At 36.8% G+C, this 13,644-nt stretch overlaps 1 protein-coding gene across 1 annotated transcript in view; it reads right to left on the reverse strand.

Annotated features, from left to right (window-relative positions):
• The window catches only part of epb41a (erythrocyte membrane protein band 4.1a), a 167,053-nt gene that overhangs the window by 91,166 nt on the left and 62,243 nt on the right, over positions 1-13,644 (reverse strand). The window contains exons 3-4 of the mRNA XM_073931826.1: positions 11,048-11,430; positions 1,549-2,055 (exon numbers count right to left, since the gene is read on the reverse strand). Of these exons, the coding sequence (XP_073787927.1) occupies positions 1,549-2,055; positions 11,048-11,430 (890 nt within the window). The remainder of the gene's footprint in view (positions 1-1,548; positions 2,056-11,047; positions 11,431-13,644) is intronic.

Below are 13,644 nucleotides of genomic sequence, written 5' to 3' on the forward strand. Positions count from 1 at the left end.
AAAAATGTAGAAACGGTTTGTCTATTTTGCTGAAAACTAAATTATTTTTTATGGCAAGGTTGACATTTGCGTGGAATTGCCCATATATATATATATATATATACACACACACACACACACACACACACATATATACAACAGTTCTGTCTTGAATCTGATTTGGCTAATAGCCGTACGATATTCTCTAAATAACAGCACTATTACAGCCTCTTCATCCTTCTCTCTTGTGTATTACTCTGCCCACATACTTTGACACGTAAAGGACGCTCTACAGTTTGACAAATATTGCTGCTGTTGGATAACATACCGTACTTTTGTGCCTTTTTTAGAAATATAAAATATAAATTATGACATAAGATATTGTCATATGTGATTATGTGACAAGTTGAAATAAGATTAAAAAGTCAGAATTACAAAAAAAAATCTACATTTTGACATTTTCTTTCACCTTACTTTTATAATAATAACTTTTTGTGACATTATTATCATTTTTAAAAAAAAAAAATATCTTTCTATATGTGGTGGAAAAAAGCTTTTCATAATACTCAATGTACTGCATATTGAATTTGTGTAGATATTTCTATTACGATACTTCTATAAAATCACACTAGAAAGTTTACTATTATTATTAGGGATATTTCTTTATATTGAGCGCTATTATAGAACTTCCAGTGTTTAAAAAAAACTGACCAGTTCACATGCTAAATAAGGTCATGTGACGTCTATGTAGCCTACTACTGTGTCAAAAGTTAAAATATGCAGTGTTTCACTTACTATTCAATAATTTTCCTTCAGCTTAGTCTCAGATTTATTAGTAGTCGCCACATCGGAATGAACCACCAAATATTCCAGTATATGTTTTATGCAGCAGATACCTTTCAAGGCGCAAAATAGTACTGGGAAACACCCATACACTCTCACATTTACACACACACACTATTGCCAATTTAGTTTATCCAATTCACCTATACTGCATGTTTTTGACTGTGGGGGAAACCGGAGCACCCTGAGGAAACCCACACGAACATGGGGAGAACATGCAAACTCCAGCCGGGACTTAAACCAGCAACCTTTTTGCTGTGAGGCGACAGTGCTAACCACTGAGCCACTGTGCTTACTATTTTTTAAAATATAAAATGTCTAAACATAGACTCCTGTTAGGAACATGAAACAGTATAATTAGTTTTAGCTCAGTACATGCTAATATCAGATAAAAGCTATGAAGGGTCAAGTCTGCTGTGAGCAAGGTTGCTAATTTTTTTCAATTAGGATGCTGTTTCTGTAGCAGGCACACATTAAGTCAGCTCAGTCAGTTTTCAGACAAGAGCCACAGAGAACGATAGCAACAAAAACAGGCCAAAGTGTCACATCAGCAGAAAGAGTCTCTCGGTAGTCTGAGAGTTAATTAGCAAAGGAAGTAAAAGCCCTTGAGCGAATGCCTGACTTTCAAAGTTGCTCCCAGAGGAGTAGACAACGAAATGCTGCACTTGATAAGAAACAAAAGCGGCAGTTGTGTGCTGTATTTGTGTATGTGTGCGTGTCGCTTACTTCCAGCTCACACTCGAATAGAGAATCATCCAGCAGTTTGACTTTGCAGTGCATGATCCTTGGCCGGCGAGCTGCTTTCTGCTTCTTCCCCTCCTCCTCTTCCACTGTGTTCTTCTCCTCCTTCTCTTCCTCTTTTTCCTCCTCTTCCTCCTTTACTTCTGTTTCTGCTGCACCTGCATCTTCCGGCTTGGGCTCTTCCTCCACCTTCTCTTGTTCCTTCTCCTTTTCCTTGTCTTTGTCTTTTTCCTTTTCCTCCTCTCCTTTGGCCTTGTCCTCGTTTTTCTTCTCCTTCTTCTCTTTTTTCTCCTTCTTCTCTTTCTTCTCCGCTTTCTCCTTTTTCTCTGGCTTTTCCTTCTTCTCTAGCTTCTCCTTATCTGCTTTCTCCTTCTTCTCCTTCTTTTCTTTCTTTTCCTTCTTTTCCTTTTTCTCCCCCTTCTCCCCCTTTTCCCCCTTTTCTCCCTTGCCTGACTCCAGCTCGGCGTCTTCTTTCTGATCTGCTACGATTTGCTGAAGGCAGACAAAATCAAAACGTTAAAAAAATAATAACATTTAGATAGATTAATACATAACTAATAACATCTAAATAACCAGGGCTTTTAAAAGAACCATTATTTCAAAGTTTTTGAAACTGAGTCTTATAAAATAACAATAATTTGATGAAGGTATGTACCATTATGGATCTTAAAGTGTATTAAAAGGTCAGTTTACCGCAAAATCTAAATCTTGGCAATACAGTGTATAAGTCATATTGCCCATAGTAAATGTACACCCTGTTTTGATGTTGAAGACATAGGGCCCTATCATACACCCGGCGCAATGTGACTCAAGGCGCGGCGCAATAGTCTTTTGCTATTTTCAGCTTGGCGCAAGAGTCGTTTTGAGGCGTTGCGCTATGCTGTTTAAATAACAAATGCATTTGTGCTCATATGTGCGCCCATAGGTGTTCTGGTCTAAAAAGGAAGGCGCTCTGAGACGCGTTGCTGGCGCGTTACTACTTTGAGAAACTATAATAGATTTTTCAATAGACCAAAACAAACCCCGTCTAAAGTGGAGCGCAGAGTTGCGCCTCGCTTACACACTGCTTAATAGCCTACACACAAGATGTAGAGCAATACGCAAATATCTTTACATATGAAAAATATAAAATATTAAGGATATAATAAGAATATATATATATATATATATATATATAGGATACAAATATACAGGATTGAAATATTACAAAACATATTATTTTCTAGCCTACATAAATATGAAAAACCACTGCTTTTATGCCTTCTTCATCTCGGGAGGATTTTTCAGTTTATTCATAACAATTTGCATTATTATTAGCAGTATCATTTATTATATCCATATTTAAATTTGTTTTATTAAAAACAAGCTTGGATTTGCCCACCAGGTTTTAGACCATATGGGGCACAGAATGTGCTTTAGGATATAACTCAGGTTTTTGAGCACACTTCGTTATTATTGCTCATTTATTCGTTTGCTGGAAATTAGAACTTAATTTAGAAATAGTTTTGAAACAAATATTTGCGCTTAACAAACAAAATTATTTATTTATAGGCTAATTGATGTCTGTGCGTAAAGGTTTCCCTGTCCACGAGAGCGAAAGTGAAAGTAGATAATTTATCTCTCATTCTTGGTAGGTGCTCTGTTTGCTTGTGAAATGCTCAGTTTTTCCACTTACACTTACTTTACGTCATGTAAATAGCAAACTCGCTTATGGCATGACGCAAGGCTCTTAAAGGGAATGGGAGATGAGACTCTGATTGGTTTATTCTCAAAACACACCTATAACTCATTAAGAAAATAAACTCAACCCTTTTAGACCATGCGCCACGGCGCAAAGCGGATTTTCCCATCCTTAAATTAGCGAAAATGCATTCTGACACGCCCTGAAAGCGTTTGCACTCTGCGCTTTACGATTTGCGCATGGACCAAAAATAAAGCCCATACAGTTTGGTCAAAGAGCATAGAATTACCAAGAATTACCAAGAAGCGAGTGCGATTTTCGAAACAGCCACTAGAAGGCACGGCGGCTATTTTAGAATGAAAATTCCAATAGAACAACAGCATATTATAAGTCTGTAAAATAAACTATTAAAAGTGCTGTTGATTGTCAAGTGTTGTATTGTCGCCTTTCAGGTTGTATCTCAGCCTAAATTTGCTTTTTAAAAAAATAAACAAAAAACAAAGCAGCAGCTTGCCATCACGACAGCAATAAGATCCAATGGACGGCTGATCGCTTTCACTCCAAAATGGCGGAATCCAGGGCTGTTGCTGGGCACTGCTGTTGCAATGGAACATTCTATTGAGTGTCGCCTCTTGGGCATTTTAAGCTCTTTGGTTTGGTGCATGTAAGTGTTCTTGTAGCTTCGTATGATCACATTTAACCACTAAAATCGAGTGTTTTGACAATGTTTTTGCTTCTTTTTCTAGACTTTAAAAATCTAGACCGTTGCTGTATATGGAGGATGATAGATTGCTTGAATTAATCTAAAATACTTCGATTTGTTCATTGGGGCCTGAGGGGATTAAAACGACATAAGGGTATAAGATTAATTTTTGGATAAATTGACGATTCAAAGATGATCTATTTTGTACAAGATGATAAAGGTAAAACAAGAACATAAAATCAAAAAAAAAAGCCAACCTGACTGCACTAGGACTGGGAATAGCAGTTGACAGTAAGCACAGCGGTTGAAAGGCAGTTTCAAAAATGTTTATGGCATCGCAAGGTGGTCGCTAAGCAGTTGCTAAATGGCAACGCTCATGTACATGTTGGATCAAACGCTGTTACTTAATACTTACTAGGCATTTCTATAATAGATTTTTAAGGGGTTTTTCACCTTTATTGGACAGAACAGTAGATAGAATTGACAGGAAAATGTGGGGAGCAGAGATAGGGGAAAGATCGGCATAGGACCTCAAGGCGTGAATCGAACTTGGGTCACCAAGAACACCGGAGTGTCGGTGCACTTTCCACTACGCCATTGGCATGACCTTAGTAGGCATTTCTAGCATATGGTATTGCATTTAGATCATAATTAATAACCTGTAGTTAATCAGTATTAGCACCTGGCTTATCAATTTTACATGCATATTACAAAGGAAGTCCCATTTTGCTTGCATGAATCAAACGAGCCAATACCTAGGTCCCTACGATGTTCTGATGTAGAGATATTGCTGTTTATAAATGGTTGCTAGGTTAGCATATGTTATTGCTATGGGGACAATTGACAGCTTAATGATGATACATCAAAGCTTCTTGTCAATATAAGTAATTGAATGCAACTCCGATGTCTCTATGTCTCTATGACAGTTAAAAACTTGGCTTGGACACTATGTGAAATTGACTTGCCATATTTTATTGAAAATATAATGCTTAATAAGTGTAAAAGTAATTCATAGAAAAATGGCTTGCCATATCAGTAAAAAAGGACTTGCCATATTATTAAAAAGTATGGAGTTTAAATAAAAAATAGCTTGCCATATTTTGAGAAAAATAATGTCTAAAACTTATTTATTGGAAAACTATAAGTCTGATAAACCTGAAAAGATAGAGCAAAAAAATCTAATGCAGAACAGCTTTAGGCCAAATTTGGGGCTTGTATAATTTTTTGTATATATATATGTCCAAATTATTAAAATGTAATCTTTAACTTGTATTTTTTTTTAATGATAAGTCTGATTGGCATGAGGAGATACAGCAACAATTTTGAATGCAGAAGGAACATTTTGACTAAATTTGGGCCTTGTGGCATAAACAGCCAAGGAGGAGATACGATAGTTTTCAAGGACAGAATAGTATAACAGTACGTTGGCTTTCTCAAATTAACATAATAAGTCTCTGATGTCCGTAGAGTATATATGTGAAGTTTCAGCTCAAAATACCAAACAAATATGCTTTATAACTCACTGAAACCGCCCCTTTTAGGCTTTGATCCTAATTATGTGCTTTAAATTTGAATGAGATGAATTTTAAAAAGAGGGCGGAGCTACAAATGCCTGTGTGTCAGCATAGTGGTAGATTCAAAAACAAGGTTAACATCCTATGCTTATGAGGGAAAGATCATCACTAATGGATGGGACTTTTTCCCTGTGATGACATTTACAAAGGAGAATGTCAATCAAAGTGTTTTTGTGAAGAGTGATTATAAAAAATAAAAGTATACATTATTACCATTAGAAGCTGGCTATATTCACTAACTGTTGCCACACAACTGTGTTCGAACCCATTATGAAAAGAGATTTTTGCATAACAGGTCCACTTTAGGAAGTATTTCTGCCAATCTGATTCAATCGAAAATGTAATAATGTTCAATAGGGGTGTACAGGTGTAACAAGAGACACTTTTGGATGAATATTAATTCCAGTTTTATTACTTTGTTATAGATTTTTATAGAACATCCTTCAAACATGTTTCAGGAGATGAGAATGCATAATAATAGTTCTTAGAAATCATAAGGACTTATAAAAACTGTAACATTTCACATGAACCCTATTTATAAAAAATCCCAATTTGGTGATGTTGTATGAACTGTTTTCATGAGAGCGTGTTGATACTAACTTTCTTATTTCTATCAATGTTACATTTATTGTACTGGGAAATGTTTGTAGCTTATCTGTAGCTTAAACGATGGAGAGTGAGGCATAAAATGTCAACGTTATTAGTTCACTTTGCATGAAATGCATGAAATATTAAAATGTATACCATGAATGATAAGAAGTGCCTGTCAAACGCATATCCAAAGGGATGCCTCCTTTTCAATATCTAAATAACTGAAATACATTGTTTATACATTTTCATGAATTGTTTAGCCTGTACTACTTCACCTCAGTCTGCCGTACATCTACTTTAGTACATTATCATGCACAGATATTATGGTTTTCTTAATGTTGACATTGGCAAAGTTTAGAAAATCTACTTTCCAAATGCATCTTATCACTGTATATTATTATTACTAAGAATGATTTTTAAATAGGACTTTATAATGTTTAATCAAAGTTCTATAACTCAAGTAAAAATGTCAAATGTGCTTTTCTCTTCAATACAAGCCCAACAAATGTGGCATTAAAAATGCCATCTCATTTAAAAAAGAAATGCTGCCGGATTCCTCACTCTAGGAGAAAGGAATAAATAATGAAAAGGTAGCAGCGGGGAAAAAGCTGAAGCATTTTGACAGCAGTTAGCAAAGCTTAAAATACCAGGCATTCAGTATGAACAGCCTCTCAGAAAGCTTTTAGTGCACTGTGCTGCTGGAACGGTTGAGAGCTCCACAGAGGTGATTTTAACACGCAACCTCTGACCGGAACGCATACGTGTGAATGTGAGACGCTCCACAGTCCAGTTAGCTGTTAGACAGACATCCCTTGCTACATTAAACACAGTGTGAACATGCAGTTGTCACTTTTAGGTCATATCTGTCGGTTAGCCCACACCAGTAAGATGAGTGTTACTCACCTTTAAAAGACTTGGAGACAGTTTTTTAAAAATATGGAATTTAAGCATAAAAAAGTGTGTTGTCAAGATACAAAATGACAAAGAGATTGTATTATTTATTATTATCATACAGCTTTAGAAACAATAAATTATTATTGACTGATAAATCTCTTACTGCAATCTCTTATTGACTGACTTACTGCATTTACTAGGTATGGGTTGAGAAAATATTTTCATTAGTGCTGTCAATAGATTTTAAAAAATTAACTAATTAATCACGATTAATTGGATTTAAAGACTGAAAAAGGTAATTTTGGCTATTCAAATGTAAAAATAACGTAAACATAGGACAAAAAAAACTATTTAAATTCCAAATATAATTGTTTATTAGAATTATTGTTTAACTTGTAACACAGATTTCTTCACGTAAACAACATACCCACAGTAAACCATCAAGATCCTGGCTTGACAGCCCTATATATTACAGAAATAAAAACGTATGCATGTAAATGCCATTTGAATTTCAAAACGATCAATGCCAAAAAAGAAAAAAATGATTTCTATGTTGGATTCTAATGCTGTGTTCACACCAGACGCGGAACGCGCGGATAAATCGCGTTATTCGCGTGTAAATAGCCGCGTGAACATTTGAGTCTACTCGCTTCATACGCGCGTCAAACCCCGCTTCATGCGCGTGTCAAATTCACATCAGAACAGACGCGGATTCGCGTGATGGGCAGGGCTTCTGTCTACCCGAAGATTCTAGCTTCATAGCTAAATGTCTAACATGGATTTTATGAAGAAAATAACAGTGTTTATGTGCTTTATGAAGACTCAAAAACAGCGTCGATTTGTTTAGGGTCGTGTCTGAGTGCACTACATGCTTTCAGAGGTGCATCCAGCTCTGTGAGCTCATAAACTCCTCCAGAAACTTAACCTGGATGACAGAGGCTTTCAGCGGGGCATCTGACTGAGCCAAGCCGAGTTTGATGAACTGTTGTCAGTGAAGGCTGGAGGATTTCCCTCGGAACACCGACAAAAGGTTCTACGTCACAATCACGCCCCCTCAAGACCAAGCTTTTGATTGGTTAACGCGTCGCGAATGTTCAGATTTTCGAAATCGAGAGATTTGCGCGAAACGCTCGTTACGCTCATCAAACGCGCAAAACGCTCAATTCGCCACGCGCCATTCGAGCAATCGAGCGTTTGCATTGACTTAACATGTAAATCACTCGCGCTTGACGCGCATGCCGCGTCTGGTGTGAACGCAGCATAAGAGAACTGCAAAACAAATCTAAAATAGTTATTGCAAATATGGAAATAGGAAAATAATAATAAAAAAGTAATGAATACAAACAATTTCACTCATTGAAAAGTTTTATTGCTGTGAGTTGAGAACAATAATTATAAAGTAGAAACAATTTTGCTTAGTCCTACTTTACATTCAGCCAGTTGCTAAGACAGTCTAGTCTGTTGTCATTATAAGTGGACAATGTGGCCCTTTTCTTTTGAATGATGTGAGCTGAGAGTGTGAACAGTATCTCACAAGCAGAATCACAGATTCAGCATATGCATTTCAGTGCCTAATTTTGTTGCTACTGGTGCTGCGACAAGGATGTAAGAAGCATCAAGCAGTACAACAAAGGCACCCACAGGTACGCGTTGAGTCACACCAAAGACTAATTCTTACAGGGACTGGTAACACCATCTCTAAACATTTAAACAACTTTGGAGTCGGCGATGTTTAGGTGTTTGTTCTTGTTGCTTGTAGCTAACGCGTGCATGCACAAACATGCTCACACACACACACACACACACACACACACAAAACGCGTGCAGGACAGCACAGCCGGTGATCGAGGGATCCCTTCAGATTCATCAACACGCATGATCGCGTTCATCAAATTTGCTTAAACTAAGCGTTCTAAAGTATGGCTGTATTTCACAAGGATTCTGACACAACAACAAGCAGACACTTCACAAAAGTTGAGTTTATGGGGGAAACACTTAATGAAACATTTGAGGGCTCATGGAATCATCCTAAATGCAGATTAATGCGCTGTCTTTGACAGCTTGCGACATCATCTGGCACTTTCTGAGTACATTTACATGGAAACCAATACTCAGATTTTATTATGTTTAAGATAATACTCTGATTAAGACCCTACCATGTAAGCAGCGATTTTTGATTACCTTAAAGGACCACCAAGTCATGAAATGCGGAGGGTTTTTTTTTTCCATTCGGCATGTGGTATCAAATTCCATTAACACAAAAGTCGAAAGATTAAAAATGAAACATAAGAAAATTTGATGAAACTCTGGAGAAAACTTTGGATAACCTGTTGATGCAACTTTAATTGTTTTATACTGAAACTTGCCTTCTAAAAGAGTTTCCTTGGTCTTATCCGGCCACAACAGGAAAAAAAATCTGCAACTCCGCTAATTGCGTGATTTTTTTTTTTTTTACGCGTTTAATATTTTTAATTAATCGGATGAGTTAATGCACTAATTTCAACAGCACTAATTTTATATTAATTTTTATATTAATTTTATAACAATAAGGTAATAATGATAACATTTCCTCTGTTGTAAATGAAAATTTGAGTTATTCCATCAAACATTGATTTCTGAAGTTAAATACTAGTACCGTGTTTCTTAACAATTAATATAAACATGTCTGAAAATTTGCCTCTTTTTGTTATTGATAAAATTTTTAAATCTATTAAATGATATTTATACTTGAAATTTGGTAGGAATGTTATTGGTAGCTAACAGAAAAAAAAATAATTATGTTTTATAAAAACACTATACCATACTAGACTCAATCATAAATCCAGCAGTCACTTGTTGGTCTAAATCAGTGGTTTCCAAATTTATTTTCTTGTTTTATGCATAACCTACAAAAGTTGCGATCGCTGGAGTAATCCATTTTGCAGCACCATGTTAAACTTTCTGATATTTTTTTTGCCAGTCACGTACATTAAGAATGAATACAGGTCACGACTGAATGTGGAAGATGATCTCTGACTGGCAATCCTAAAAATTAAAGCAAGAATGATGACTACCCATCTCATTATGTGAGGCTTATATTGAAATTAAACAAATGAATAAATCACAAAAATACATATTTTTTTACTTGCTCGTGCTTGCATAGGCCTACTGGTGTGTGTGCACCATCGCGCACATTGTTTGTATATTTATAATCATCAATGATGATAACGTGGTTGCAAGTCACTGGCATAGTTATTTTGGGGGACCCCATGGTCTATTTGCTTGTTAAGTGTGACGTCACATGAAACTTTCTGGTCCAAGCTATATCAAACTGTATGGGAAGACTAAACAAATGGTAATAATAAATGGTGCAAAGTGATGTATTACTTTTGAAAATCACAAAATGCTATTTATATACAGTTGAAGTCAGATTTATTAGCCCCCCTATTTATTTTTTTACCCAATTTCTGTTTAATGGAAAGAAGATTTTTTTTAACACATTTCTAAACATAATAGTTCTAATAACTCATTTCTAATAACTGATTTATTTTGACTTTATCATGCTGACAGTAAATATTTGACAAGATATTTTTCAAGAAACTTCTATACAGCTTAAAGCGACATTTAAAGGCTTAACTAGGTTAACTAGGCAGGTTAGGGTAATTAGGTAAGTTATTGCATAACAATGGTTTGTTCTGTAGACTATCGAAAAAATATAGCTTAAAGGAGCTACTAGTTTTGTCCTTAAAATGGCTTTTAAAAAATTAATAACTGCTTTTATTGTGGCCGTAATAAAACAAATAAGACTTTCTCCAGAAAAAAAAAAATATTATCAGACATACTGTGAACATGATTTGGGAAACATTTAAAAAAGAACAAAAAAATACAAAGGGGGGCTAATAATTCTGACAACTGTAGGTGCTGGAGAAGACATAGGAATGTTCACCTGATGGCGTTCATTGGGGATTCTGCTGAGGGAACAAGGGAAGGGAAGTTTGCAAGTGCTTTATGTCTAAAAGTGGACTGGAATGCAGCCCTGGTCTGAACACATCTCTTTCTCACCTGGTTTTCAGCACTGCTGATTGAGTGCTGGTCTAGAGCAACATCGCCCTCTATGCGCAATTCTGGCTCAGGGTCTGCTATAGGAGCTTTGGGTTCGTCCTGGTTCTCCTTCTCGCGGGCCCTCTCCGTCTCCACCCCCTCGCCCTCCGAGCACTGTGAACGGCGCTTCAGGAAGGAGGAGAAAAGGCGGGAGAGGCCACGGCCAGCGGAGGTGCGCTGACGGGGCTTTAGCTGCTGTTCCTCCTCCGAGCCCCCAGGGGGCAGCGAGGTGCCGGAGGGGCTTTCCTGAGCTGTGTCAGGGGGGGCTGGCTCCTGTGCAGCGGGGTCCTCCTCTTCCTGCTGCTGCTCACACACTTGCTTCTTATGAACGCTCTCCGCCTCGTCTGTCGTCATGGCAGATACTGTAGGAGGAGAAGATTTAGGTTATGTCAAAAATGTTTCTTTCACACCATGGATGCTGTAATGTAAATAAAACATAATCAGTTAAATAGACTTCAGCATTTATTTACTGTAGCTCAAGCATAAAACGAGATGAAAAGCCGTTTACATGCACACACCCATCAGGATCAGCAGGCTAGCGGAGAAACTCCATTGAAAAAACTGCGGTAAAATAAATCAGTGTTTTCTCAGGAATTTTTTCCAGCTGTGACAGCAGGCCTTTTTTACACAGATCCACCAACTACCTGTGGTGTTATTTCAATGACAAATGAAGAAATGTTGTGTGCGCAGTATTACAAGTCGAGATTGCATTTATTTAATAGCCTACGAGCATGTGAATCTCTTTGCTTGCGTTTCTCAAGCGCAGATCTTCTTGTGCGCTCTCAAATAAACGCTGCTGAAGTGTGATTTAGTGTATTTATGCAACAACTATGTCTCCAACATTTATTAGATTTGTTATGAATATTTATGAATGTCTCCAATAGGCCTACAGAGCAGTATTAATGCGTCCTGAAGTAAAGTGAAGCGGCTATACGTTGTGTTTGCTAGCCTCACGCATCACGCACCTGTCAGTCAGGCACTCAGTCAGTCAGTCAGTCAGCACGTAACATCAAAGGGTTAAACAAATGACGCAAAGCACTACTACGGTTACAGAAAAGTTTGCGCTGTTATAATTCACTTACCCTTTTATACATTTTGGTGCGATTATCATCCGCTATCAAAAAAACACGACTGTATGTTTTGAATGAAAAGCTGAAATGTAGCCGTGGCGGGATCAATTTTGGCGTGGCGTCCCGTCATGGAAGAATGAATGTAGCGGAAACCATGTAAATGATTATATTTTTAAAGACATGACACGGAAAAATGTAATTTAATGCAGTGCTTCTTTTACATTCTGAAAACGTGACAATTTCCCAAAACGTTTCACATTTCTTGAACGTGACAATTTTGTAAAGGCAGACTTTTTAAATGATAAATTATAAATCCTACTACCTCTGCATACACCCGATTATAATTGCTGACTTCATACACATTTACCAATTATTATTCTTAAAGGTTTGTTCACCTAAAATTAAATGTATTATTATTATTATTATTTATTAATTTTCATGTAATTTTCCAACCTCTCATTCTGTAAACACAAATTAAGATATTTCAAAAGAAATCTGAGAGCCGTATTGTCTTTTTTATCACTTTGTATGTTTACTACATGCAATACAGCACTTGGTTGCAATACAGCACAACACAACTGCTTACTTTTATGGCAATTTGTTGTACCGCCTGAAGTAAACATGCACCCTCATGACCTGACTAGGCATAGAGGACATTAGCAAACAAAGTTGTTTTTACAGTTTTTTGGTCCACAAAATTGTTCTTGAAGCTTCGTATGGTTATCGTTGAGACACTGAAGTCAATGTTTGGCAATGTTTGGTTCCTTTTCTGGCTTTGAATGTCTCGAGACTAGGGATGTTCCGATCGATCAGCCGAAGATCATTATCAGCTGATATTCACATATCCTGACTTGATCAGTCCTGCCAATCTGGCCGATCTCATGGACCGATCGCAGGTGTTTGTTAATGAGTTTTCAAGCAGAGGAATATGGACAGGGGCTCCCATGTATTATATTTAGCCTTAGCTGAAGTCAAGTCAATGAATTAATTTTTTTCTGTAAAGCTGCACACTTGAATGGTTATAAGAGATGTGTTTAAGGTAATATATGCAACATCCTTAATGTATTATCTTAGGTAAAGCAAGATCTTCCCCTAAGGTTCATACTTAAAGGGAAAATGTGCTTAATGCATTAGAAAGCTTGAAGCATCAGAATCGGTACTCAGTATCAGCCGATGACAATGACAAGGAATCAGTACTTGATATTGGCTGCAATAACCCTAATCGGAATCGGAAGTTAATCCACAAGATGAAAATTCCTTAAAGGAGTCAATTTACAAGGTACTTGAAGAAAACTTTATAAAACAGAACATACTGTAGGCTATGCAAATACAGTAACAGTCGATGCCTATGTACTGTAAATGAGGGACAGCTTAAAGACATTAAAAATAGTATCATTTGTGCATCTATAGTATAACAGAAAGGCAGTGTGCTTGAAAAATTAAGTATACTTCAGGCTTTAGCTACTTGAGAGCACATCCACCTAACAC

This window comes from Danio rerio, chromosome 19 (assembly GCF_049306965.1).
Source record: "Danio rerio strain Tuebingen ecotype United States chromosome 19, GRCz12tu, whole genome shotgun sequence".
NCBI classification, from domain to species: domain Eukaryota; kingdom Metazoa; phylum Chordata; class Actinopteri; order Cypriniformes; family Danionidae; genus Danio; species Danio rerio.